Raw genomic sequence first — 27377 nt, 5'->3', positions numbered from 1 at the left:
TTTTAAGAGTCATTTTTTTTTCTTAAAGATTTTAAGTAATCTCTACACCCAATGTGGGCTCAAACTTATAACCCCAAGATCAAGAATCACAGACTCTGTTGACTAAGCCAGCCAGGCACCCCAAGTGTCATTTATTTCTGAGGCTAGTAATTAAATTTGTTACCAAAGTATTTTATACTTACCATGCAGTATAAAACAATCAGGGCCTTTCGTAAAGTATAGTTTTTATGAACTTAGCTTTATTACTTGTTAATATCCATTCACATCTTAGCTTAAAATATTAACTTTCCTTGAGATTACTAAAACTCCATTTCTTCTTAAATATTTTCTCGGTCAGATTTCTCACTATTATTCCCAATGAATGAGGTTTTAAACTGTTCACATTTATGGGACTACGTAGAAAAATAATAATAAACACCAACTTTCAAAATTATGTCCTTTTTAATTTTGCGGAGACTGTTTAGAGAAATAAAAATGTAAATGATACAAATTTACAGTTCTTGATTCATGGAGCAATTCTTCCCAAATTGATGGAAGAAGCCGGCAAATGCCCGTAGCTACATAAGATTTTTAATTAGAGCCATTTCAAACACCACTAGATTTTTGTCACTTATTTTTAGGAGGGAAATTTCCATGTTGAACAACAGGAAATGATGAATAGTTGGTTTTGACTGAGGGCTATTTTTTTTTTTAAATGATAATTATAGGTCAGAAAACTCACAAAAGCTTGACATAGGACAAAGAGTGTTAACTTTTCAGAGAAGGGAAGTCAGTTTGTTAAAAAAGCTAATATTTATTGAGAAATTCCTATGAGCAATCCCTGTATGGAGTATTTTACATGAATTATTGCTTCTAATTTCACAGTATCTCCCTCCAGCCCCCCGCAGGAGAAACTGGCACCCCCAGAGGTCATACAGTAGGGGATAACACTGATGTTAGAGTCTTGCCCATCCATCCCTCCCCTTGTACAGGTGAGCTCTTGAGCTCTTTCCAGAGAAGTGCCAGGCGATCAGCATTCCATCCTTATTCACAGCCCTACAGCAGCAGCAGGTCCTCGGTGGTGTTTTCAGTGACTTGGTGGGGAGGATGTGTGCTTGCCCACTGGCTGCCCTTGAGTAATAGAGTCAGAGAGCAAGTAGCTGAAGCCAACAGCCCTGAGACCTCAGGAAAAGCTTCCAGTTCTGTCCAAACAGCCTATTCGTTCACTGGAAGCAAAGCCATCCTCTCAACTTCTCAACACATTTACCACTTCCCTGACCTCAGTTTTTTCCAGCAGACATTTTAGAACCAAGTCTTCAATCTGTTCCCATTTCCAAAGTTTAAATCTCCCAGAGGCATATTATATGTCCGTGACTACGATTTCCCTACACATTCCTCTCCTCTTCTCTTCTGCCTTCTCTTTTCTGTTCAGTTCCGGCTTTATTTTGCCTTTCTTCTCTGTTCCGTCCTGTATTTCTCACACGTGGAGGAGGAGGGAGGAGAGGAAGGAAAGAAGGGAGAAAGAAGAGGCAAATCATGGTAAAGCGGTCGTGCTTAGTATTGACTTTACATGTGCCCTTCTCACTTCCTGAATGTTCGTTTCTATCTTTAAATGAAATTGCTCTAGAACCATGCATTTTAATGTGGGTGACTTTCTTTTCTTCACCTTTTGTTTTGTTGTTGTTGTTGTTGTTGTTTTAATTTTTATTTTTATTTATTTGACAGACAGAGATCACAAGTAGGCAGAGAGGCAGGCAGAGAGAGAGGGGGAAGCAGACTCCCCGCCGAGCAGAGAGCCCTATGCGGGGCTCCAACCCAGGACGCTGGGATCATGACCTGAGCCAAAGGCAGAGGCTTAACCCACTGAGCCACCCAGGTGCCCCTTTTCTTCACCTTTTGTGTGCCTCCAGCAGAGAATGTCGGTTCTACCTCTTCAACGTGCGACTCACTAACTTTGGACAAGTGATAGCTTCTCACATCTTCAACTTCACCGTCCACCGGTCGAGAAGAGTACCTGCTCCTCCACCTGCATAGGGTGTCTGGAAACTCGGTGACGTGGCCGGGAGAACACACTTCCGGGGACCGGTGCTCGTCCTTCCGGCTGGCAGCAGAACGTCTCCAGCCCTTTCTCAGGCTCCATTCCATTTCCTCCCGCTGTTTTGCTTTTCTCATCCATCACTTCATTTATTTGACACACCAGTAAAGAAGGGGTTCCACTAAAAACAAATGAGTTTTCCACCAAACTAAACCATGGAAATTTACTTTTTTTTTTTTTTTTTAGCTCTAATCATTGTAAATGGAACATTTTTAGAACAAGATTATTCATATCCACCTCTTTAAACTTAGTTTATTAAGTGGAATTTCTGTTTCCTTGATGATTCAGGACTTTCCTCGCTCTAAATATACAATGCCTCTCCCCCAAGAGACTGTTGTCAATCACTCCACATGGCCACCTGTACCGCCTCAATTACTTGTACACAAATCTGTTGGTGTACCTCTTCCTACCACCTAACTTATGTTTTGTGGTCTTTCTCCCCAAATAATCCTTAGTCCTTAGATGGCATCATTTTCCTATAATTCTATGTCATAGTTCCTAGCAGTATGAATTATTCAAGCCATAAGGTAGTATGAGTTTATTAAGCATTATTTGAATTGATAAAATTTAGGGATTACCAGAGAAATTATTCATCTCTAGGAAGGAAGGAAGAAAAAGGGTGCTTCCCACAAACCTGTTGCTCAACATACCTTTAATCTTCACAACAACTGGGTGGAGAATGTAGTCTTGGTATGTCCATTTTAGAAATGAGGCCAGCAGGCCTCAGATAACTCCAATACCTCCCCGAGATCACACAGTTACTAGCAGAAGACAGGTAACTCGAATCTGAACCTGTTTTATGCCAAAGTCCATCCTCTTCCTGCCACACCACTTACACTCACTCTGACATTGAATGGGATGCCTGCTTTTTGGTTTGAGATGATGTTCATTGACTTTTACAATTTTTCTGCCCCTCCCTCAAAGTCATTTGTCACCTCTTTGCCTACCATTTATAACATACCCTCTCCCACCCAGTATTTTGCTGTTCTGGTCTGTAATCAGCCTAGAAAATACTAACCATAATTGTTAGACTTGTTCAGAAATAAAAATTCTCAGTAACAACATGAGGAAATGATGACAAATGGTATTCAAGCTGCACACTTGACCCCAACAGAACAGCAGTAGCTTCCTGGAGTGCTGGGTTGAGGCAATACCCAGGCTCGGCAGGAACGAGGACCCACAGGGAGTAGCAATGTCTGGCAGAGTTAAGAGAAGGGAAAGTGGTGCCACACTTCTGGGGCCTGGGGAGTTTTCATTGAGTAAATTGCAGGAAGGTTATTGTGTGGTCTTGGCACCATCCATCTACATTCTCAGATGTGCTTTTGCTAACTCCTTTGTTCTTAGCTAGAGTCTATATAGCTAAAGAGGCTAGACAAATGACTTTTGGATAACTAAAATGTTAATGATGGCCTTTTCTTCTCTCTCCCCCTTTAGTTTATTTTTCTTGGCCCATGCTCTGTGGTTGAGGTCTTCAGTTGGGCACCACCACCAACAGCACCCACTGGCTTTATCTAAGTCACTGAGAGCACATAAGACTAAAGAGAGACAAATCTCCGGTACAGATTAGACAACCACAGGTAAGTAAATTGACAAATGACTACAGTCAGCATAAGGGATGTTTTTCCAGGAATATTCAGTGTGTGAAGATTTAAGCATACATGGTACCCCGACACCCATGGGACTACTGACATCAATTCTGAACATCACCTCTGCATCATTCTTTTCCACTGTCTGCAAGAGCTAGTGATGTTTCTTGGCCTCTTTGGCTACCATTTCTATCTTGGTTACCACTACTGCTCCATGTACAATCTCTTTTGCTTGCTTTCCCTTTCTCTCTGCCTTTCTTATTTCTTATCTTGTGGGATCTCTGTCCTGTCATCTGAGCTTCTTGGCTTCCACATGAAATGACTGACCTTTTAAATACATCATGACCAAGCCAGAAGATTTCTTCCCTCCTGATTGGAGAACTAATCAATCATAGCTCATCCACTGTAACCTTCATGTCTTTGGCTCTCCTTAGCTACACTTGAAATGTACAAAACTCACGGTTATTTCTTTTTGCAAGATCCGTGCTCTTTTTGTCCTTTTGTATCTGACACTATTTCTGGTGCTCAAACGCTAGACTCTGGATAACTGAGGTTGTGTTGCACTCTATGAAACCCACCTGCTGGAAGTCACTTTGCTGTTCCACACATGCTAGTCAGTGTATGCGTTCCTAATCCCTCCCAAGGGATACCCAGTTAAGGCTCAACTCCCAAGTGGCCAACTCTAACAGTTCTCTTTCTCTCCCACTCTTCAGCATATGCCTCAAAGGAATGGAGATTTTTCTCATTAGAGCAGTAACCTCAATTCTACTAGAAGTGTTTTATTTAAATCATTTGCCAAATTCCTTATGGCAAAACATAGTGGGGTTTGGTCTAAATATTAATATCTCCTGATAGCTAAATTTGCTAGAGAATCATCCTAAAAATACAATTGCTCATGTCTTATCATCACTAAGAGATCCAAGTAATCAAGTGGTATCCTAATGGACATTATCATGTCACTATTCTAAGACCAGAATTACTGGTACTGCAAATTTAATTAAACAGAATTGTGAAGGAAAAAAAATAATAGAAAAATAGGTTCTGGCTATTAAGAGTAAGGTTTTATTGTTGTTTTATTGTGGTGGTGGTTATGTCAGATACAAAGTTTTCTTTACTTATGCTTACCTATTGAAGAGAACCAACAGGAAAGAAGGGGAAATAGAAAATATATTGGTGAGGGGTGCCTGGGTGGCTCAGTCAGTTAAGTTTCTGACTCCTGACTCTTGATTTTGGCTCAGGGTATGATCTCAGTGTCCTGGGATCGAGCCCACATCAGGCTCCATGCTCAGCAGGGAGTCTGCTTGTGATTCTCTCTCTCCCTCTTCCTTGGCCCCTCCTCACCCTCTCTCTTACTCTCCCTCTCTCTAAAAGATAAATAAATAAATAAATCTTTAAAAAAAACATATATTGGTGAAAGGAGGTTATTCATGGTATAAAAATGTCCAGTACTGTATCCACTAGCCACATGTGGCTATTGAATACTTAAAATGTGGTTAACCGAATTGGAGATGTGCTGGAAGTGTAAAAAACACATGGACTTTTCAGGACTTGGCAGGAAACTAAAGCATGTAAACTATCATGTTAATATCTTTTTGTACTGGTTACAAATTGAAAAGATAGTGTTTGGAGTATATCAATTTAAAGAAAAGCTATCATTACAATTATTTTCACCTGTTTCTTCTTACCTTTTAAAATGACTAGTAGAAAAATTTAAATTATGTATATGGCTTACATTTGTGGCTCACATTGTATTGTTTTTAGGCAGCGCTTTTATAAGGTTTTATCTACTGGGATTAGGTTCAACCACAAGTAACAGAAAACTCCAAAATAACATAGGATTACTCAAGATAAATGCGTATTGATTCCTTACACAATAGAACAGAGGTAGACAGGGCTGATAGGACCTCTCCATATTCATCAGAGACTTGGCTTCCTTTTATCTTTATGTTAGGATATGAGAAGCATGTGGCCTCATGGTCCAAGATGGCGGCTAAAGCTCTAACCAGCATAACCACATTTCAGCCAACAGGAAGAAAAAGGAACCCAATAAAGACACCTTCCATGTGCAGCTTTCTAAAACCATTTTCTATTAGGTACCGTGATAAGTGAGAACCCACATTGGTCAAGATACTGGCACCCCTGCAAAACTTTGGAGGAAATCTAACCACTGTGATCTGGTACCATTTTAGTCATGAGGTCACCCGCAAACATAAAAAGAAGCTGGACAATGCAGTCTTTACTCCTAACATTCAAATATGCAGCTAAAAATCAGGAGTTATTTTTAGGATGACCATGAGTCCTAGTTAGCCAGAAAGCCTATTTTGTGTGTGTTGTCCTGGCACAATTATTAATAGCTCCCCCTTTCTCTCTCTCAAATGTCCTAGTTTGGATGATAAATTATATGGTCACCCTTGTTATATTACCAAGAAAAAAGAAAAAAACAGATGATGAGGTAGACAACTCAGTATTTGCTAAAGATTCTTGAGGAATCACTAGAGAAATTCTTGGCAGGTGGGTGTTTCCTCAGCCCACCTCACGATTGCCCTGAAACTGTACTTGTGGAGATTATTTGTGACCTCGTTGATAAATTAAAGGACGTTCGTCACTATTGTCTATTCATTGAGATATTTGTGACTTCATGTACTGAGCACTGTTTATCTGGGGACACAGAGATAAAATAGAATTTAAGATTATTAGTTCTCATCCTCTTAAACCCATCTCCTCTTACAGTGGAGTAATAGAAGTCTGAATTGTCTGGAATCTGGAACTATTGTTTCTCCTGCTGGATATTTATTTGTCTCTTTCTTTTTCTAGCTCCAGAATGTTCTAGTCCATTGTTTCCCAAAATGTCTCCGATATATCACTAGCGCTTCAAGAAAGTGTCCTAGTCATAAATCGGAGGGGGAGCAAAGCATGAGAAACTGTGAACTCTGAGAAACAAACTGAGGGTTTTGGAGGGGAGGGGGGTGGGGGGAAGGGTGAGCCTGGTGGTGGGTATTAAGGAGGGCACATATTGCATGGAGCACTAGGTGTGGTGCATAAACAATGAATCTTGGAACACTGAAAAAAATAAAATTAAATTAAAAATAAAAGAAAGTGCCCTAGTCAAATTATATTTGCAAGTGCGGTGTGCTTAGAACCTCACAATGTATATTAGCATATTAAAAGCTCTGAGAAGTACTGCAATAGAAATTCCTTTTTAACTCTTCTAATTTGAACTTATTCTAGGGTTAACACCTGCTAATAGCTGATATAACATCTCTTTGGCACTGCTCTGTTTGTCCCAGAAATATGAAGTTGTTATAAGATTCTCTATCCGTAGCTCCTCCCTCTACATTCAGCTTCCTGATACTCACATTTGTTTTCTAAGATGACAACCTTTATTTACCTCATTCCCCACACAAATTAAATGGACATCTCTACTTGAGTAGAACATCACTATCTCAAACTTCATTGTCTTGAACTTAATGACCTAAAATTTGTTTGCTTTTGTCCAAAATCACGTCCCCCTTCACATGCATCAATTTTTGGAGTAATACTGCCTGTACTAGATATTCTGTTTCTTTTGTTGGTTGTTTCTTTGTTTTGGTTAGGTTTGGTTTTGGCAAGGGTTGGTGTAGGAGTTTTGGAGCAGGCTGAATGGCCTTGTAACTTCATTCCTACTTCTGGAAAAAGTTCCTTTTTTGTGCAGTGTCGGTGAGATATTGTGCATTGCCAATGGCTCCTGGCAGTCTAGGCTTGAGCACGTGGTCTGGGCTCTGCCAGTGAGCCTCTCACTGGGGACTTTGAATCTTGAGTTATCAAAACAGAGAAACATGGAAAAAAAAAAAAAGAACAGAGAAATATGAATGGTTACAATTCACTGACAGTGTGGCAGCAATGATATCAGCACTGTTCCTTGACAACTGTGGTCCTGTCTTAGTCACTACAGATGACTCTGATGCATCCTAAAGTTTGACAACCACTGCGTCAGGTTGTTCTTATTTATCAGCTGTTCCAGGAAGATTTCATTATTATCCTGTCCAAGACTAACTCTTCCTTTTCTAGAGTCTTATAACCCTTAAATCTATATCAGTTGCTGAACCTGTTATGTTGCTTTGCCAATACTTAAGTAGGTTCCTTATTTCTAAAACTAGGTTCTAAGCATCTAGAAGACAAGACATAAGTCACCATGACTTACCTAAAGTAATAACTCACTAAGGAATACACGAATATTTACAAATGACAAATTAATGATACCTGATATATGAACAAATTAATTGCACCTGATATGTGAACGTTTCTATTTTCTAGAAAATAAACTTTAAATTAGTTCATCTCTATTCAAGAGCGTCTAACACAATGATTCTCAAATTTGCAATATTTTATTTTATTTTTAAAGATTTTATTTATTTATTTATTTATTTGAGAGAGAGAGAGAGAGAGAATGAGGTCAGGGGAGGAGAGGGACAAGCAGACTCCCTGCTGAGTGCCGAGCCCCAGGCTCCATTCTCAACTCAATCTCAGGGCCCTGAGATCATGACTGAGCTGAAACCAAAAGTCGGATGCCTAACCCACTGAGCCACCCATGTGCCGCTCAAATCTGCAGTATTTTAAAATCACCTAGGAAGTTATAACAAATACATATACTCAAGTTACAACTTCAGGGAATCTTATTTAATTGATTAAGGGTGCAGCAATCTGGTCATTGTGATTCTCAAAAGTTCCTAAAAGATTCTATGTTACAAGCAAGGTTGTGTTTCTGATTCTGATATTCAAGGTGTGGCTCAAACAGCAGGAGCAGCAGTTCACCTGTGAGCTTCAGACTACAGTGTAACAAGATTCCCAGATGATTCCTATGTACATTGAAGTATGAGAAGCACTTGGTCTAGAGCAGTATTGGCTAATAGAAACAAGCCTGAGATACTGTGATTTAGAAGAAATATATATTTGGTCATTCAAATGACCAAAATACATTTTTCTTATCTGTATTTGGTCTTTGTCCACAGTTTCTGGCTGACAGATCCCACAACCCTTGGCATTTCCTTGGCATGTCTAAGGAATAAGAGCAATGAGAGCATCTTTTGTTATAATATTTGGTCTCTTGTCCTCAGTTCCTGAAATCCCTTCAGGCCCGTAAAGGAGAAATGGATGGGTTGTTACTCATAATAAGTTCTTTTCCAGAACAACTGTGTTTATATTAATGAGATGATTTGGGAAAACACAAATGGAGATTGGTTGCAGGAGAACTTTCAGTCTGACTGGATGATTTTCAGGGAGGGGAGATGGACTGTAGGCTGAATCAGTCACCATTGGCCAAAGATTTAATCAGTCACACCCATGGAATAAATGCCTGTGTAATTAAGCCATCATACAAACCCAAAGGGAGGAGATTCAGGGAGGGTTTTCAGGTTGGAGAACCAGAATGTGCCACCTTGCCAGGCCCCAAACTCCACAGGGAGAGAAGCTCCTTCATTCAGGACTTTGACCTACGTATTTCTTCACCTCGTTATTGATTTTTATCTTTCAATATCCTTTGCAACCAGTAATCTATTGAGTTAATGGGTTTCCTGAGCTCTGTAAGACACCCTAACAAATTAATCAAACCTAAGAAAGGGATAGTGGGAACTTCTGATTTTTTACAGCTGGTCCAGCACAGGTAACAAGGCAGGCTTGTGATTGGCATCTCAAGGGGATAGGGAGCAAGCCAGTCTTGTGGGACTGACCCTAACCTGTGGAGTCTGATGCTTGCTACCTTTGAGTAGATAGTGTCATAATTGCACTGATTTGTAAGACCCCCAGCTGGTATCTAGAGAATTATTTGTTGGTATGGGGGAACCCATACCATACCAAAAAAAAAAAAAAAAAAAAAAAAAAAAAAAAAAAAAAAAAAAAAAAAAAAAAACAAACCCCATACCAAAAAAAAAAACAAAAAAAACCCTAGGTTTTATAGGGTAAGAATTTACCTTCTTACCTACTAATGAAGATGGCAAAAGATAATTTTAGAAAATGAAATATGGGCTGCAATTAGAATTGGAAAACAATTGATAAAAATAAAACACAGACCTCAGAAAGTTGATATTGGAAAACAATTTCCCAGTAGGGAGGAACAACCTTCCTAGGAGTGCTAAATCAAGCCACAAATTCTTCTCCTGGAGATCTTTCACAGTTACTCTCGCCTACCATTCCCCACCCCATACTACTAGAAATAAATGACTCATGCTCTACCTTAAGCAGAGACTCAGATGAAAGCAACAACTCCTCTTAATTGCTCCCAAACTGAACTGGAACAAAGTTGAACTATTCAAAAATGACTTTATTAATAGTCTCAATGAATAAAGCAAATCTATCAGAGTACAATGAATTTTGATAATATGACTTGTAAAATTTAGCCTGTTTTCTATAAGAGCAAGAACACCCCCTTCCCATGGGACAAGGATGGGGAATCAGGAGAGATCCTGCTAAGTTCCTCCCCTCCTTGCTCTTTTTCTTCCTCCACATAGTGAACATGATCTTTAGCCTACAACCCTAGCACTCCCTAGACATCTTGATTTCTCTTGGCCTAGACCTGTACTATCCAATATGATAGCAATTACCATACTGACTATCGAAAACTTGAAATGTGGCCAACCAAACTGAGATGGACTGTAAGGGTAAAGTACATACCAGATTTCAAGATTGAATAAATGTATGAATTCTCCAGTGCTGTTGTAAAACATCACCATAAACCAGTAGCATCAAACACCCATTTATTCTCTCACATTTCCAGGGTGGAGAAGTTGTGGTATAGCGTGGCTCAGACGAACCTTCTGTTTAGGGTCTCATAAGGCCAAAATCAAAGCATCAATAGGTCTGTATTCTTCTCTGGAGATGAATCTGCTTCCGGGAGCATTCCGATTGTTGGCCAGATTTAGTTCCTTATGGTTGTAGGGGCGGGTCTCATTTTCTTCCTGGCTGTCAGAGAGCAGCCTCTTCCCCTCCTGAAGACCCCCTGCATTCCTTGCCCCATTAGCCCCTCCATCTCTAAACCAGCCACAGCATGCTTCTCATGATCTAAATTTCTCCAACTTCTTTTTCACCTCTTTTCTGGCTTTTAGGAACTCTTGTGATTAGATTGGCTCCACCCCAACAATACTGGAACATCTCCCTATTTTAAAGTCTTGTAAACTTAATTACCTCGGCAAAGTCCCCTTTGCTATGTTAATGTTACATATTCACAAGTTCCAGAGATTAGGGCATGGGAGCCATTCTGCCTATCATAATTCAATAAAAAAAAAAGTGGGGGGATATTTCATTAATACTTTTTATATTTCTCATATGTTGAAATTGCAGTATTTTAGATATTGAAGTTTAAATAAAATGTTAATGAAATTAATTTCACCTCTTTCTTTTTTACTTTTTAAACTACAGTATATTTGAAATTGCATGTATGGCTTGCATGCTGCCTTACATCAAACTTCTATTGGCCAGCACTAGTCTAAACCTAGAAAGAGGGGGCGCCTGGGTGGCTCAGTGGGTTAAAGCCTCTGCCTTCAGCTCAGGTCATGATCCCAGGACCCTGGGATGGAGCCCCTCATCAAATCAAATCGGGCTCTCTGCTCAGCGGGGAGCCTGCTTCCTCCTCTCTCTCTGCCTGCCTTTCTGCCTACTAATGATCTCTGTCTGTCAAATAAATAAATAAAATCTTTAAAAAATAAAAAAATAAAAAAGAAATAAACCTAGAGAGAGGTTAAGTCCTCTTTACCATCTTCATAGCCTGTGACCTGTCCTGTGGACTACCTCTTCTGTAGAAATGCTTCCCGGGATGCCTGGGTGGCTCAGTCAGTTGACTGGGTGCCTTATGCTCCAGTCCTGGAATCCCGGGATCAAGCCCCCCATTGCAGTGGGCTCCCTGCTCAGTGGGGAGTTTGCTTCTCCCTCCGCTCCTCACCCTTTCATCCCCTCTCTTTCTCTCAAATACATTACAAAAAAAAAAAAATCTTTAAAAAGAAAGAAAGAAATGCTTTCCTTACAATCATGTATGACCTTACACTTTCAGAATTCTAACTACTTAAACATAAAATAGTTCAATGCAAAAATCACAACTTTCATACAAGAGATACTCAAGTAGGGTGGTAGAGTAGGGAGATGCGGGTACAGGGGCTCATTTCCATATAAGGGAAGGACCCCAGGCCACGCTGGACCTATAACCCTGGTGATTTCTGAGCTTGCCCCATGAGGGTAAGCTTTTATTCATCTTTTCATTTCTGGTTGTGGGCACATAGAGGGGTTCTTTGAGTGAATATTTGCTAATCCAGCTGAATCTAGATGTCAACGATTGGCTAGTTAAAAGGGAAAAAAAAAGATGGGTTTTGGAAAATAGGTCAGCTATCCTCTCTTTCCTAATAATGACTAATACTTCCATGCTTTAACTGAGAGGATCAGCCTCCATTTAAACTATAAGCTGAACAATATTTAACGTTGCATCTTATGAGACAAGAGAGTGTGATGATGTTCAGAAAAAAAACAAAAAACAAAACAAAAAAACCCTCCTTTACCAAATGATCACTCTAATTAACTGTTTTCATTATTGTGTGCTTTATTTGGCATTGGCAATGAAAACCAAACCAGAATCTATGACTGTTTTCAAAACTGCATTTTTTTTAAAAGATTTTATTTATTTATTTGACAGAGAGAGATCACAAGTAGACAGAGAGGCAGGCAGAGAGAGAGAGAGAGAGAAGCAGGCTCCCCGCTGAGAAGAGAGCCCGATGCGGGGCTCGATCCCAGGACCCTGAGATCATGACCTGAGCCGAAGGCAGCGGCTTAACCCACTGAGCCACCCAGGCGCCCCCAAAACTGCATTTTTGAAAAGATTTTTTGGACGTGCCACTTTGTCCGGTGTTTAGTTTTGATTTCACACAGTGCCAAAATGTTACTAGTGAATATGTGAGACCCCAACCACCCACCTCTGCACTTCATCTAGCCAGCAGGAAGCCCAGGATATCTGTGGGAGCTGAAGAGCAGCACAGAAAAAAGTGCAAATACCCCAATCTAATCCTGCAACCATAGGCAAGGTGGAAAACCTTCTCAGAGCTTTGCTTCTCAGTCTCTGGATCTGTAGCTGCTCCCAGCCCCAGGTGTGATCTTGCACAAGCTAGGCAAAATCACTTGACAATCTCGCCATCCAGTCCGCCCATCAGCTACTGAGCCAAGGATCCTCTGAGGACAGGCTTGCTGAGAAGCATAGGCTGCTGAGTGTTCCTCTCCTGCCAGACATAAACCCAAAGCAAGACAGAATTATGAGAAACCAGATTCATCTCACCCCATTGTCCTCCTCAGTCATCTTCCTGGCACGAAAGAAAAAGAAAGGATGAATACCAATATAAAGATAATATAAACATTTTAAATAAAGTTTACTAATTGAAAGGATGGATAGATGGAGTGAGGCATCCTTCAAAATCTATTGTCATGCCTTTGTGGACTTTATTGCTTATCAGCATTTTTCCCCCTCAAGAAAAATAGAACAGCAACATTTGTTCAGAGAAAAAGCCAATTGTGTTGCTTCCTTTCTTATTACTTTTATTGTTTGAGGTTTCTTTTAGACTAGAATGTGGCATTGTGATTTTGAGATGGGGGGAAAAAAACAATCCCTTGTCTTTCAAACATAAGAATGTGATTGTATGCTATTGTTACCAACAATGAGCTAAAGAGGTTAATGGATCACATATCTGGCAAACAGCCATTTTTCCTCCCGCTCAATATATTAAACAATATACATTCTGTTGTTGCTGCTGAGCTTATGATTTTGTCCAAGTAGTTAGTACATAACTTTACATACATCTAAGTTATCTCTTTCTAGAACTCAGCAGCTTTGTCCTTCAGGCTGTATCCTGAAATTTAAACAAACTGCACTTTGAGGTCTGAGCTCGGGAGCTTTAACAGTGATAGTAAGTCTGGGAAAGGGGGTGGGCTGGCTGTTCAGTGAGAATCTAGAAATATTGTGCCTTGTGAATTGAATCAGACCTTTCATTTTCAGATTGCCTGAATTAACAGAGTGGAATTACCATAATAAAAAGAAATGGATGCGGGAGAAAGCACCGCTGTTCTTTCTAGTGTTGTTGCCAGTTATCATTCTAGCAGACCTCTAATTAAACGAACAGTCCTCTCTACTGACCCCCAGGTTGACTCAACTTTGCATTCTGTGACTGTCATTTGAAAACAGACAAACCATCAGAACCAATAAAGTGTGATTCTCGACTAAGACTTTTTTGTGTGTTTCATTTGTACTATGCAATTAGCAAGAGACCTAACGCCTCAGTGGCCAAAGAAAGTGGGGGGGGGGGGTATTTATTTTTGAAAGGAAACTTCAGAGAGAAGAAACTTTATCAATAAGAAAGGTATTAGTCTTCCGGGGACTTTTGGTTGGGTGGCCATAGGCACTACGGGAGCGGACTAGAGTTGAAAGAAAGGCAGCAACACACTAGTTTCTGATCAGGTGGGATCCTTTCGATCTGGTAAGGAGCACAGTAAATAGCACCTAGAGTTCCCTAGCCGCTGTGTTGCTGGGTGCCAGGGGTAGGAGGGTCGCAGGCTGAGGTGGGAAGGCGAGTAAGCCTCTAGGGTTTGGGATTTGGACTCGAAAAAAGGCTGAGCGGTGATCTCTGCTTCCCAGCTAGGCGGTGATCGCCCCCTGTGACTTCCGATGCACACAGCAGTCTGAGATCGGCCGCTGCCGCCGCCCGACCCGTCACAGCTTCCGGCTTTCTTGCCTGGCAACCTGGAGCCACACGCGAGCTCCCTGGACACCTGTGTGTCCCAAGCTCCGCGTCTAGGCCCCTTACTCCCAGAGAGACCGGTCTCAGCTCCTCAGGCATTGGGTCCTTCCGACTTCTAAGTTGCCAGGTTCTGTCACCTTGGTCACTTTCACGGGTTCCCTAAGCTTCGACCTCAGTCGGCGGGGGAGCCCCGCGCGTCGTTCTCCCCACCGCCCTACTGGCCCGCGGCTCCGACGCCTGGGTGGGACGGGCGGCGGCTCAGCCGCAGGACCCGGGCCGCGGTGTAAATCCTCTCCTCCCCCTTCTCCGCCTAAGCCCTCCCCTCCGCCTGCAGCAGGCCGCTCCGGTGTGTGCGCCGCTCTCCGGGTTGAAGACACCTGCGCTTCCTTCCCCACCCTTCTCCGCCCCTTTCGCTGCGGTTTCTCACCGCCTTTGGGAGCTCTGGAGCGCCTGCTGGAGGAGGAGCAGGGGGAGGAGGCGGAGGGCGAGGAGTAGGGGCGGGGTGGGTGGGGAGAGAGCCGGGAGGGTGTGGACTGGCAGCCACTCTGCAGCTGGTCGCCGGGGACGGGGTTCCTCCCGCGCGCCCGAGTGATGGAGGGGAAGAGATTTGCTTAGACACACACACGCGCACACAGCTGGGCACGTCTCCGGGAGGCAGCTGCCGGCTCGGGCGCGCCGGGGGCCGGGCGGCGGCCGTGACAGCGCCAGCCGCGGGGAGCGGGGCTCTCGCACCGCTTGGCACCGGCGGCTCCGAGACTCAGGAAGGGAAGATCCCAGCTGCACTGACTGTTGCTCTTTTGGGCAAATCCGGAGGGAGCAGGCTACCCGATTTGCTGTCACAGAGGACACCGGAGGCTCTCCCCTCGGCGCTCGGAGTCCGGGGCCGCGCCGGCGCCCGCGTGGGGCGAGGAGGATGCGCACCTCCTCCCGCAGAGCCGCTGCGGGCTCGGGCACTGCGTGGACTCGGGCTCCGGCGGCTGCTCGTGCCGTGCCTGCGCCGCGGGAGCGCGCCCTGCCGCACCTGGTTCCAGCTTCCCGGGGAAGTGCAGGCAACGCACCCTAAACTCCACTACTTCTCGCCCGCTTCCTCCCCCTTCCGGCTCCACGCCTGGGACCTCGCCGCCGCCGCCGCCGCCTGCGTGTGGGGCCCGCCCGCCTCTTACTCTCACGCGCGCACGCACAGCGCGGTCGCTCGCTCCCTTTCACGCCGACTCGCTCACCGCGGAGCCGGAGCCCGGGCTTCCGAAACTACTGGACCAACTGACGCTGGGACTGAGGGAGCCGACCCCCGGCCCGGCGCGACCCGGAGCCCGCGCCCGCCGCCGCGCCCCGGACGAAGGTGAGCTGGGTGCGCTGCCGGCCTCGCGCAGCGAGGGGCTCGGGCGCAGCGGTCTGGAAGCTTGTAGATTTGGGGAGGGAATGGCCAGGGAGGGGAATCGCCCAAGGGAGACCTCCCAGTGATTCCAGCCGAAAGCACTTTTGGGGGCGCGGTTCTCCCAGGCGCTGCCTGGGGTAGACTTTTGAGACGGTCCCTAGGGCTGGGGTTAAACTAGCGCAAGACGGCCAACGGCGGGGTGATTCCCGGGGTAAATTTGGAGAGTCGAGTGTGACAGTCTCTCAGCCGGCGCTGGGCGCTGCGCTCTGGCCTCTCTTTGAGGGAGAAAGGAAGGAAACACGCGTTAACTGCGCTCCGCAGAGTTTGGGGGTCGCGCCCAGCCACTTCCCTGGGTGGCTGTGGGGCTGTCCCTTGGAGCGCGAGACGGCTTTGGGGGCCCGGGGGGCTGCGAGGCCCGAGCGGAGCGCGGGCAGTGGCTCAGTTAACTTAAGCGGCTCGGGTGCGTCCTTTTCCCCAGCCGACTCTCATCCCTCGCCACTCCGGTCCCCCCGCAACCCTTTCCAAACACCCACACCCCCAAGACACGCGCGCGCGCGCGCGCGAGCTGTGTGCAAGTCGAGGGGCCGCTCAGATTATTAAGAGGTGCGCGAGGTCTCCGTGGCTTCTGACTGGAGCGCAGGGACTCCTGCTCTTTGGACTTAAGCGTTCGCCTTGGTTTAGGGAAGCGGGGAAGGAGCTCCCAGACTCTAGTGGACGCCTCTACCTGGCGGTTCCAGGTACACATCGAGCAACCCTCAACTCCGGAGTCACTTCACCCTGGTGGACTCCGTTCTCCGGCTTTCCTCCTTGAGTGCTTTAAGGGCGCCCACCCAAGAGAACTGCTCTGATCCGTGGTTACCCCAGTGCTCACCCGGTGGGTCGCTCTCTCTCTCTCTCTCTGCCCCTCTCCTTCTTTCCCTCCCTCTCTCCCTCCCCATCTCTCCTACTTTCCCTCCCTCCCTCCTAATACCACCTTCTTCTTGGAAAACATTGGTCCCTTAAGGGGCGGTTTAATATTTGCAAAGTGCTTTATATCATATTACTTCGTGGATACATTTAATTGCACTGTAACCCTTCTCTGATTTATGTAAACTTAGTCTGATAAATAGCATACAGGGTCAGGTTGAGGGGTGAGCAAGGGTGGGTGGTCGTTCTTTCCGTGAAGGTGCTCCTTTCTAAACAGATTTGCCAGAAGTGCTTCAAGGGCGGTGCACCTGAAAGCTTTGCCTAGTAGTTGTGACATATTTCAGGGCTTTGGACTAATGTACCCATTACAGTTTATTTCAAATTTATTCAGTTTCTATTCCAAAGAAAAAGTTGAAGTGAAGATTAGAAAAGAGATTACAAATTTGGGTATCAAACTATTTTTTAAAATGTTTTTATTGATGTCAATTACGTTGTAGCAGTTTTTTTTTTTTTTTTTAATGACCTTAGTGGTTTTTCCAAATGAAGCTCTTCAAAGGAGAAAGGAAAACAATACTACTTACCTTCCTCCCTTTGTTTGTTTGCAAATGGTCCCTGCTTAAAGTGGCTGAGTGAGCACCAGAGTGGGATTTTTCACTTTTGGAGTGTGAAGTCGACCACCAGTGTACTGATGGAGAAGCAGGGAGATACTGCACACAATAAACATAATGATGGAAGGAAACTGTTGTTTAAATTTACCTCTAGGGCAGAGTCTGAACGGTGACATTGAAAACTGCTCTCACCCCTTCCAAATTACTCTGGACAATTTTAAAAATAATTCTTTTTTCAATTAGTAAAATGCATGGAAACATTATTAATAATGTGAAATATTTTCAAATAGATGCCTAAATCAGGTTACATGGGAAATTAGGAGCATAGTATTTAATGGAGTTTCACAGAAGTACTAGGATCATGGTTTTTAGCCTAAGCCAGACCTCATGCTTAGATTTTAATATTGGGAGTTGCTGCCTTTTTGACATCTTTTGTGAGGAAGTGCTCCTTACAGTGTTTTGATTATGCTTTTCATCATTGTCCTTACCATTTTGCAGGCATACACAGATGTTTTTGAATGAATAACCTTGTTACTCGCTGAATTTTCACTCATTCAAAAAGTATTTATTGAGCTCAGGAGCACACACACATGTGCAAAGCTAAGCTGGATATTATTTTAAATAACAAGGAAGGATTTTCGGTAGAGGCAGGATGCTTACTCCTACACTGTGTAAAAAGAACTGCAAAGCAGTGGCTTACTTAGGGAAGCAGCATCTTGCCCAAAGTAGGTGGTCAACAAAGAGTCGTTGACTCAAAAATCATGCACAATGTTCTCAAGCCAACTTTGCTTTCACCCTAAATTCCACCATTATTCTTAACCCACCACATCATTTAGATATGACTCAACTTCAGAGAATTGATGCTGACTTTAATCTTCTTGCTCTTTGTCTGAACACTTTGGAGAAACATAACTATCCATGCACTGCTCTAGCTTTCTGTGTATGATTTCTGTGGAGCCCTGCCAGGTCTGCAATATGTCATTAGTATTCATTTATGAGTAAATGCAAATGTTCCTGTTGCATTGAAAAAGTGAACTCAAATTCATAGAACACGGCAAATATTTTGCTCCTTTTCTCCTCTCTTTGTTTTTATAGTCTCAGAAACAGTAACAGCTCTTAAAAATGCAATCATCTGTCCAAGAACAGGTTAATTTAAAAAAAAAAAAAAGAAGAAGGTTATTTAAGATTGTTTAGAAAAAGGAAAACATTTATGGAAATTTTAGTTGAGGAGAATTTTCTTTGGCTCTCTTGACATGTCTGGCAGGATGGTCTTTTATTTTAGGGACGTTCATTCATGAATGAAATAACTCTCAAGATAACTTCCTAGTAAAGGGAGCTGGCAGAGGAGGGAATGCTTGCTAAAAATGATGCTAACGACTCTGGGAATAGAGTGTGAGCAGTACCAGTAGGTTTGTGCCACTGAAATTATGTGAATCCTTGTATATTTTATTGGTCTTTATATGCATGGCTTTTTTTTTTGGATTTCTTTGTAGTACTTTATTCAGATGTTTTCATATTTTGCAGTTAGTGCAATCAGGTGAGGAGTTATTGTTTGGTAATGGAATTAAGTTTGTTTTCAGGAAAGATAAGTGGTTTGAAAGAAGAGAAGAAGTTAAGAGACTAATTATTCAAACCCCAGATTTGTCTTCATTCAGGGTTTGTCCTTCTTTGGTAGGCAGGGGGACTTCCAAAATGAAATAACTAAACTTAGGACCTAAACTGCTACTATTTAGAAAAACCTTACATTTTGCTTTTTGCTTTTTCTGCAAATTTAATATGAATTCTTTGAAACCAGCACAGGTGTAACTTTTCCCCTGCCAGAATCTACTTTAGTTGTTGATAAATTTTGCTCACTCTAAAATCAGTATTTGTTTCTGAGAGTCACAATGTTATCCTAACCTTTACAGCAGAAGGACAATTAAAGCAAGTTATTTATAACTGCAATTAAAAATCACTGATCTAAGTCAGAGCAGCTAACACTTAACAAAAGTAGAAGCAAAAGATTATACCTGGAGATTCACATAAGGTATAGGCAGGATAAATGGACCTCTGTAGATCTCTTATGCAAGTTCCATTATCATGTCTTAATTAACATTTGGTACAATGGATTATTTTCCATTTTCTTGAAAAGTTTTATGAAAGAAAAGTATGTCAGTTTAAGAAATGGTTGAAAAGTTGGTTTGCCCATTTTACCTAGATTGTGCATGGGAGGCGGGGAAGTTTTATGTGTGTACACGTGTGCTTTTGGATACATATATGCATATATACTCATGTATACATATGGAGTTTATATATTGATTTATGTTTCTGTATATTTATGTGCTTTGTCAAATGACTTCGGATAATAGGAAGAGAATCTCCTTTGTGGCATATATGTATGAATATATGTGAAGTCAGCATCATCTTGAGAATGGTACTTACAAATACTCAAATTCTTCGATGTTAAAAATTGGAGTGTATTCAACTTTTTTGAACGATTTATTTAAGAAGCTCTCATCATAATGTTTAATATGGGCCAGCCACTGTCCAAAGAACTCTCCTGGTACTAACTCACTTAATTCTGTGGCCACCCTGCTCTCTCCTGTTTGACAGAAGGAAACTACGTAAAGTGGGTCTGATTCTCATCCCCGTTGAGAAGGTGAGGAAAGTGAGGTGCAGTGGGCCTCAGGAAATGCCTCCAGCGCACACCTCCTAAATGGCAGAGGTAGCACTCAAGGCCAGGCCAGCCACTATGCTGTGCCACTGCTCTTGAACAGATATTTTTTGTTTACTTAAAGAAGGAGCCAAGTAGGGAGCAAGTCAAGTTGTAAAACAAACACATTCTAACAACTAAGATTGATGACAGTTATCAACTTTGAGTCAATTCTTAAGGAATGCATGAGGAAGACATTGTCATGAAGCACCCACGTAACCTGGGCCAGAGCAGTAGCAGAGCAGGGCTATAACTTAATGTAGTTTTTAATGGACTCAATAATTTTCTTAGGTTCAGCTGCTTTTAAATTAGGTAACTTAAGAACTGGTGCCATATTTAAGTAGTTTTAATAGCTCAGAGGATCTGGTACTGAATGTTTTATGCTTCCCATAATATCCTTATAATGTGAACTTCTTGTGTGGAGGTCAATGTTATGGGTTACTGTATAGTACTTGCCAAAGGAATCAAGAGTTTTTTATGAAGGTGTGAAATGAGATTTAATCTGTTCTGATGCACAGGATATACAAGTAGACATCCAATTAATGTTTACCACGTGAATTGAAACAGGGTATTCTACAAGTTGCTAGTCCAGAGGTTTAAAAAAAAAAAAAAAAGCCTTTTATTGCGTAGTTGCAAGACTGTGATTTAATATTAAATAAACTTCTTCCTTTGTCATGATCTCAGGACATTACTGTGTAATGAAACCCTGTGGAAGAATAATCTTTATGAGACTGAATGGCCCGAGATAGGAGGAAGATGGTATAAGGAGGGTGAAATAATAACTCATTAAAATATTTAAATTTAGAAGTTGACAAAAGGAAAACTGCCATAATTGTACCCTTTATTTAAAAAATATATATTTAAGACCTAATGAGCATTAACTAACAGGATCTTTATACTGCTAATGAGGTAGCAGAACTGTACTATCATAAATATTAACAATCTTACTTAACGTATAGTTTGGAGAACTATTTATGAACATATTACCATATCACTGTGATCTCTCTACTGTAGCAAACTCAAGTCAATGAAAAAAGTCACAATGTTTCTGAACGTGCTTCAACATACATAAGGCATTTATTGTAGTATAAGTACCGGAGTCCCACAGAGCTGGCTGAATTAGAAGCCCCTGCTTCACGGTTTATTAGCTATGGGATCTTGGGCAAATTACTTAACCTTTCTATTTCTAGTAATATTCTTTTATATGGTTATGGAAATACCAATTCTAGATTTCCGTATGATAATATATGTAAAATGACTAGCATAGAGTGTCATACACGGTAAAGATTTAGGAAATAGTAATTGGTATTGTGGTTATGACCATCACCTTTAACATCACCATAACATCACAGATGTTTAAGCATAATAGGACATTATTCTGTATTTATCTGGTTATATGTATGTGTATTTTGTATGTTTGAATTGGTTGTTCTTCATTGTAAAACATAGGTTCTATGGATTCCCTTAGTGTTGAGAGAAAGGCAGAAAGAGAAGAAATTTGTGTGTCAGACTGGTTCTAAATAAAAGCCTGTATCAGGCACAGAAATTACAAGGCAGCTTTTGGGACAGCTACTTCACTTTTTTTTCTTGCTGGGCCTACCTATACATTTTCATACAATTCTTTGGAAGATAGAACCTCTTCTACAGATATAGTTAATGGGGAAGAACAAAAGCTATTGAAAAGCATTGCAATATTTATACTTATCTTTATATCCAGTCTGAGTTGAAGTATTAGGATAAACAGAAATTTCTTTCTCTTTTATACTTTCTTTCTTTTTTATAGTTTTATACCATATAGAATTTGTGGTTTAAAGTAAAAAGCTGTTTTCTAACTCTGGTTATTAAACTTGAGTAATATGATTTAAAAGGTTGAGTTTAGTTTTATTCTTAATTTTTTTTTTTAAGATTTGTTTATATGCGAGAGAGAGCGAGCACATGTGTGTGCATGCATTGGGGCACAGGGCAGAAGGATAGGGAGAGAGAGAGACTTTCAGGAAAACTCTCTGCTGAGCAGGAGACCAACAGACATAGGGCTCCATCCCTGGACCCACAGATCATGATCTGAGCTGAAACCAAGAGTCAGATGCTTAACCAACTGAGCCACCCAGGCACCCCATTGTTGTTTTTGTACCTTATTTAATTCTGATAGTTATCTGTCTATGAAGCTTAGGAACTAATTTGCCTTCATGTTTAGTTTGTCCTAATGAATATACCTATTTACCTCTTTATCTTTGGAAAAATAATAAATGATAATAGATAACATTTAATTAATATTTACTATGTACCAAGCATTGTACAGGTCTGAAGACATTTCATTCCTGCAAAGTGTTCAATAGGATATATGTTACTAGTATTCCCATTTCACAGATGAGGATATTGAGGCCCAGAGAAGTTCTAGAGCTAGAGGAGTGGAGCCGAGATCCAAACGCATGCCATCTGGCCTACAGCTCACATGTGCCCACACCAACAGACTTCTCAGTAGCATTTAGCCCCAGAGCACCATCCCTGGATTTCTGGCCCTTGAAACTTATGCCTCCCTATTTCCCAGTGTCTTTCCTGCAATAAAAGAGGGATTTATTTTTAATAAAGTTTAATTTCTTGGCTTTGTCCTATCACACTGCTTTCCAATGTATATGCAACAGCCACTAAAGCAAAGAATGAGACCATATTAATTTTTAGTAAACTGTTGGAGCTATTTTTAAATAGATTTAAATAGGTCTGCCAAGATCCTGCCAAATAGTTGTATCCGTGCTCTGTCTGTATGCATTGATAGGGAACTGATACTCCATGCTAGTGGAATTTCTTCGTCTGGTGAGCCAGCTGCCTGTGGGCTGAACTTCCTAATTGCCTTACTTTTTCTGAGCTGAATGTAATAGTATAGTATCTAGGGCATTGGAAATGGGCTTTCTTCCCAGGACACAGTGTGGAGAAGTGGAAAGGCTTGAGACTGGGGAGGTACAGGGTTCCTGCAGATGTGGATGGTTCCTTTCTCTTAAGAAGAGCCGGAAAAGGTCCAGAGATCGACCATTCCACTATGCACCTAAGTGCTTCTGAAGTGGAGGAATTACGCTGGATTGTTTTCTTTTTATCTTTATTTCCACCGTGTTTGCCACATGGTGAAATGGGGCAGACACAGGGATTCTTCCTTTGGGCATTTCAGAACATGGAAAACAGGGCTGAGGGGTCCAGGCAGTGGGGCCGTGGGAGAGAGAAAACAAGACAGATGGGGGATGCATGAGGGAATGATGGACCAGTGGATAGATTGGTAGCTAGTGGGAGTACTTCTTTCCATTTTATTTTTATTCAGGTATGTCTCTACTTCTCTTCCCTCCATCTACACTAAATGTGCAGTGCCCACTTAACCCTGATATCTGACTCTTTAAAGTGAAGAACATTATTGCCAGTTGTCCTGATAGCAGGATCCAGCTGTACCAGAAAATCCTGATAAATATCAGCTATAATTATTGCCTGATTTTCTTCTGAACTTTAGGATAAAGTTCAAACTAGTTCAACACTCAAAGCTCTGTTTTTGGTTCAGGCAGGTGTTTATCTTACTCTCATACCCTGTCCACTCTGAGATGGGTGAGTGGGCAATGAAGGGTTACTAGAGCAGCATTTTGTTTTGGAATTGTTGAATTTTTTTTTTAAGATTTTATTTATTTATTTGACAGAGAGAGAGCAAGCGAGTGCACAAACAGGTGGAGTGCAGGCAGAAGCAGGCTTCCTCCTTAGCAGAGACCAGGACATAGGACTCGATCCCAGGACCCTGGAATCATGACCTGAGCTGAAGGCAGATGCTTACCTGACTGAGCGCCCCAGGCACCCTATAAATACTAGCATCCCTTGAATAAGGAATTCCCAACAATAGGATCCAGGGCTTGGAAATTTGTATGCACCATTACTTTCTTAATATGACCTTTTGTCAAATAGTGTCTATTATTTTGCTCATTGATGGCATTATTTATCCGGACACTCAAGAAAAGTGAGAAACCAAGAAGAATAGTTATAAGGATCATAGTAGGAATACAGGTACCTTGGGATCATCTTGTAATGCCCCTTCTTCTCCTCCAGTCTGTCACCAAGACGTGCCAACTTGGCCTCCTGAACTCCTGCCTATCCCAACGGCCCCATTGGGCCTGCCTCAATTAAGTCAGAACTTTTCACCTGAACCAGCCTCCTCACTGGTCAGGTCCCTACTCCTTGTCAGGCTTTCTGTAGTTTTTCCCAAATGCAAACCTGATCGTGTCATCTCCCTGCTTAATAACCTGCAGCATCTTTGCTTTTAGGGTAAATTTTGGACGAGTTCAACGTTCAAAGATCTTACTCTTCCAGGGTCCCAGCCTGGGTCTTCTCTCCCCTTTACTCCAACATGAAGTCCCTGCAATCTGGAGACTCTAGGGAATGGATAGAGCATGCTCGTTCACGCACCGTCCTCTTGCACATACCACCCATCTGCCTAGAGTGCTCTCTGCTTATCTAACTTCTCTTCCTCCCCGCTTCTTACTGTTTCCTTACTCTTTCACCCACCCCCACACAAACCAGGGTGGGCTGGTTTTCTAGTGTAAGTCTCTATACAGATCCTCCTCTTCAGTTATTGACTTGTTCGTTAGTGGGCTCCCAACACGCACGTGTGCTGACTCCCTCCACCACAGTCAGTATCTGTATCTCCAGTGCCTAGCATAGTGTCTGGAATATAGGAAGCACTACATACATTTTTTTATTGGAGAAATCATCATCATCTCCTTCCCTCTGTCTTCCTCTTTTCCACCTTTTTCTTACTCACTGTCTTACTTGATTTATTTTAGTACACACTTACTGAGCAATGATGTGTAACAGGCAGTGGGTTGGATGCTGAAGAGGTCAGTAACTCAGTCCCTACTCTCAAGGAATTTGCAAGTCCATGAGCAAATCCAACTGGCAAACAGGTGGTGTTTGGTGTGCTAGATGATGGAGAGAAGATACAGTGACGACATGGCATGAGGAAGAAGGTCCCTTCTGCCTGAGATCAAGGAAAACTTACTCCCCACCTCCGTCCCATTTCCCCTCTTCTCCAGTTTTCTCAGTGTCCCTAGGTAGACATCCATCTAGCAAGACTACTACTTTTGAGAAGTAGATTTAGGTCTCTCCATTTTTCTAATAATGGTCTATAGAGAACCAGGCAGTTTTAATTTTTATTTTCTACCTATAAGACTAAGAAATCGTCATAAAGTTCCATAATAGTCCATGAGCTCATTTTTTAGTTTTTCTTTTTTAAATTCTTTTAAATATATCTAATAATCATATTATTAATGATTTTCCCTATAAAGCAAGAGACTTTATGTTTAACCAATTATGTGTACCTAAGTAATGTGAGATAAAAATTTCTAAGATTTGAAATGAACATGAAATTAAATTCTTTCACTGTGACCAAATGGAAAACTCCATAAAGCCAAAAAGTTAGCTGATAACATATGAAACCACATCAGCTTCTTACCTAGTTCTAAAAAAATAGAAATGGCTTTTTGTGTGTGTGTGTGTCTGTGTGTGTGTGTATTTATACACACACACACAGACACACACACATTTTTTGGAGGGGGCACAGAGGAAGGGGAGAAAGAGAGAATCTCAAGCGTGCCCAGCACAAACCCAATGTGGGACTCGATTTCACAACCCTGAGATCATGACCTGAGTTGAAATCAAGAGTTGGACACTTAACTGACTGAGCCACCAAGGTGCCGCTCAACATATTTAATAGGAAACATTTTTAGATGTGTGTAGCTATTCCCCTGATGAGTAACCAAATGTACAAATAAAATAAGAAATTCCCTTCAAAAATACAAATATAACATTACCTTCAAAAGCATAACATAAAATATAATATACTATTCTCTAAAAATATCGATGCATATAATATGGTATTTAAGCTTTTTTAGCTGACTTCTTTTAATATGGTATTATTTCTAAAATTAAAAACAAAACAATATTAAATATTATGTTATTTGCTTCCCCTGAAGTGCATAAAAGGATTAACTGACATTCCCTGGTTGTAGAGACATTACATTCCCACTGAATGCCTTAAAGCTGAGAGAAAACCAGGTGCAATATAAAAGTAGAACCATGTTTGCTTTCAGTTATAGATTTACTTTGAAATTTTTATACTGTTATAAGAATTTAACTATATTCTGTTTTAAAAGTTACTTAGCTAAGAGTATGTGTTATGTGTACGTACATGTATATGGTATTCATTATGTATATCATGATAATGTTCATATTAACTCATATGTGTGTACATATATATACATATATGTATGCATACACAATAGTATATATGCATACATACATGTACACACACACACACACACACACACACACACACAACTTGATTACCAGATAATTCTATTGCCTTGATGAAGGATATAATTTTACTCTTTTGCAAGCGTAAGGTTCTCCAGGTCCTCATTCCAGTACAATAACAATCAGCCATTTTTGGTCTGCAGGTGGTTCCCTAAATACATGTTCCAAAATATGTTTGAAGAGAAAATGTCAGAAAAACCGAACAAAGACGTATAATTGTTTTAAGAAGATGACCACAGAATCTACCATCCAAGCTGGGATACTTTGAAAGCTAAACAAATATACTAATAATTATGCTGAGAGAGAAGGCTATTATGAGATGCCTACCTGTGGTTGCCCTGGTGCTGCTATCCTGTGTCCAGTGAACTTGCCATCTAGGGAGACCGGCCCTGGGAGCCGGGGCAGTGCCGTCATGGTTTACCTAGCACAGGGCTGGGGCACGCATTCTAACAGCATGTTACAGTGTTTGTGCTGGCAATTCCTCTAATTGAAAAGTGCGCTCGAAGAAGACTTTTTTCTTCTTTGAGCAGACAGTCCAGTAGGTCTTAGCTCCTCGATTGGCAAAAGGGAGCCTGATATAGGAGGGAGTGTAGACAGAGAAGGAAATGAGATCTTTGTGCGTGTGTTGCCCGGGGGAACCTGTGGATGCTTACATGAGGACATGAGGCCCATGTTCTCTCCATTCTGTCATCACCAGCCCGTGGGTAGGGAGCATACCTCCGGCCCTGCTGTCTAAACACTTGCCACCACATATCCCCCACTGGCTTTAGCCAGCTGGAGTGGGAAGCAAGTAACAATACCATGACAATGGTGCTAAATCATCACTTGTGCATTTGGCCGCTGTTTCTTGAGCACCTACTATATTCCAGGAATGTGTCAGCTGACTCAAAGGCTTAGTTTGGCATATGACAGGCTGTTTAAGGATGCAGTGCAATTGTCATGGGAACCCATGAAAGCCAAAAGGTTTCAGAGGTCTCACCACAGTCCTTGTTTATCTTACTGGTTTTTCCCTTTGAATGAACCCTATTTCTTAAGGAGTATCCATTTAGTGTGTTCTTTCTTCGATT

General features: G+C 41.9%; 1 protein-coding gene across 1 annotated transcript in view; it reads left to right on the top strand.

Moving 5' to 3' along the window:
* The first annotated feature begins 5643 nt into the window (after positions 1–5643).
* LOC125101678 (SKI family transcriptional corepressor 1-like) overlaps positions 5644–27377 on the top strand; it is a 139712-nt gene continuing 117978 nt past the window's right edge. Inside the window, exons 1-2 of the mRNA XM_047732023.1 lie at positions 5644–5753; positions 14770–15735. Coding sequence (XP_047587979.1) covers positions 5644–5753; positions 14770–15735 — 1076 coding nt within the window. The remainder of the gene's footprint in view (positions 5754–14769; positions 15736–27377) is intronic.

This window comes from Lutra lutra, chromosome 6 (assembly GCF_902655055.1).
Source record: "Lutra lutra chromosome 6, mLutLut1.2, whole genome shotgun sequence".
NCBI classification, from domain to species: Eukaryota; Metazoa; Chordata; class Mammalia; order Carnivora; family Mustelidae; genus Lutra; species Lutra lutra.
This window is presented reverse-complemented; position numbering and strand designations above follow the sequence as displayed.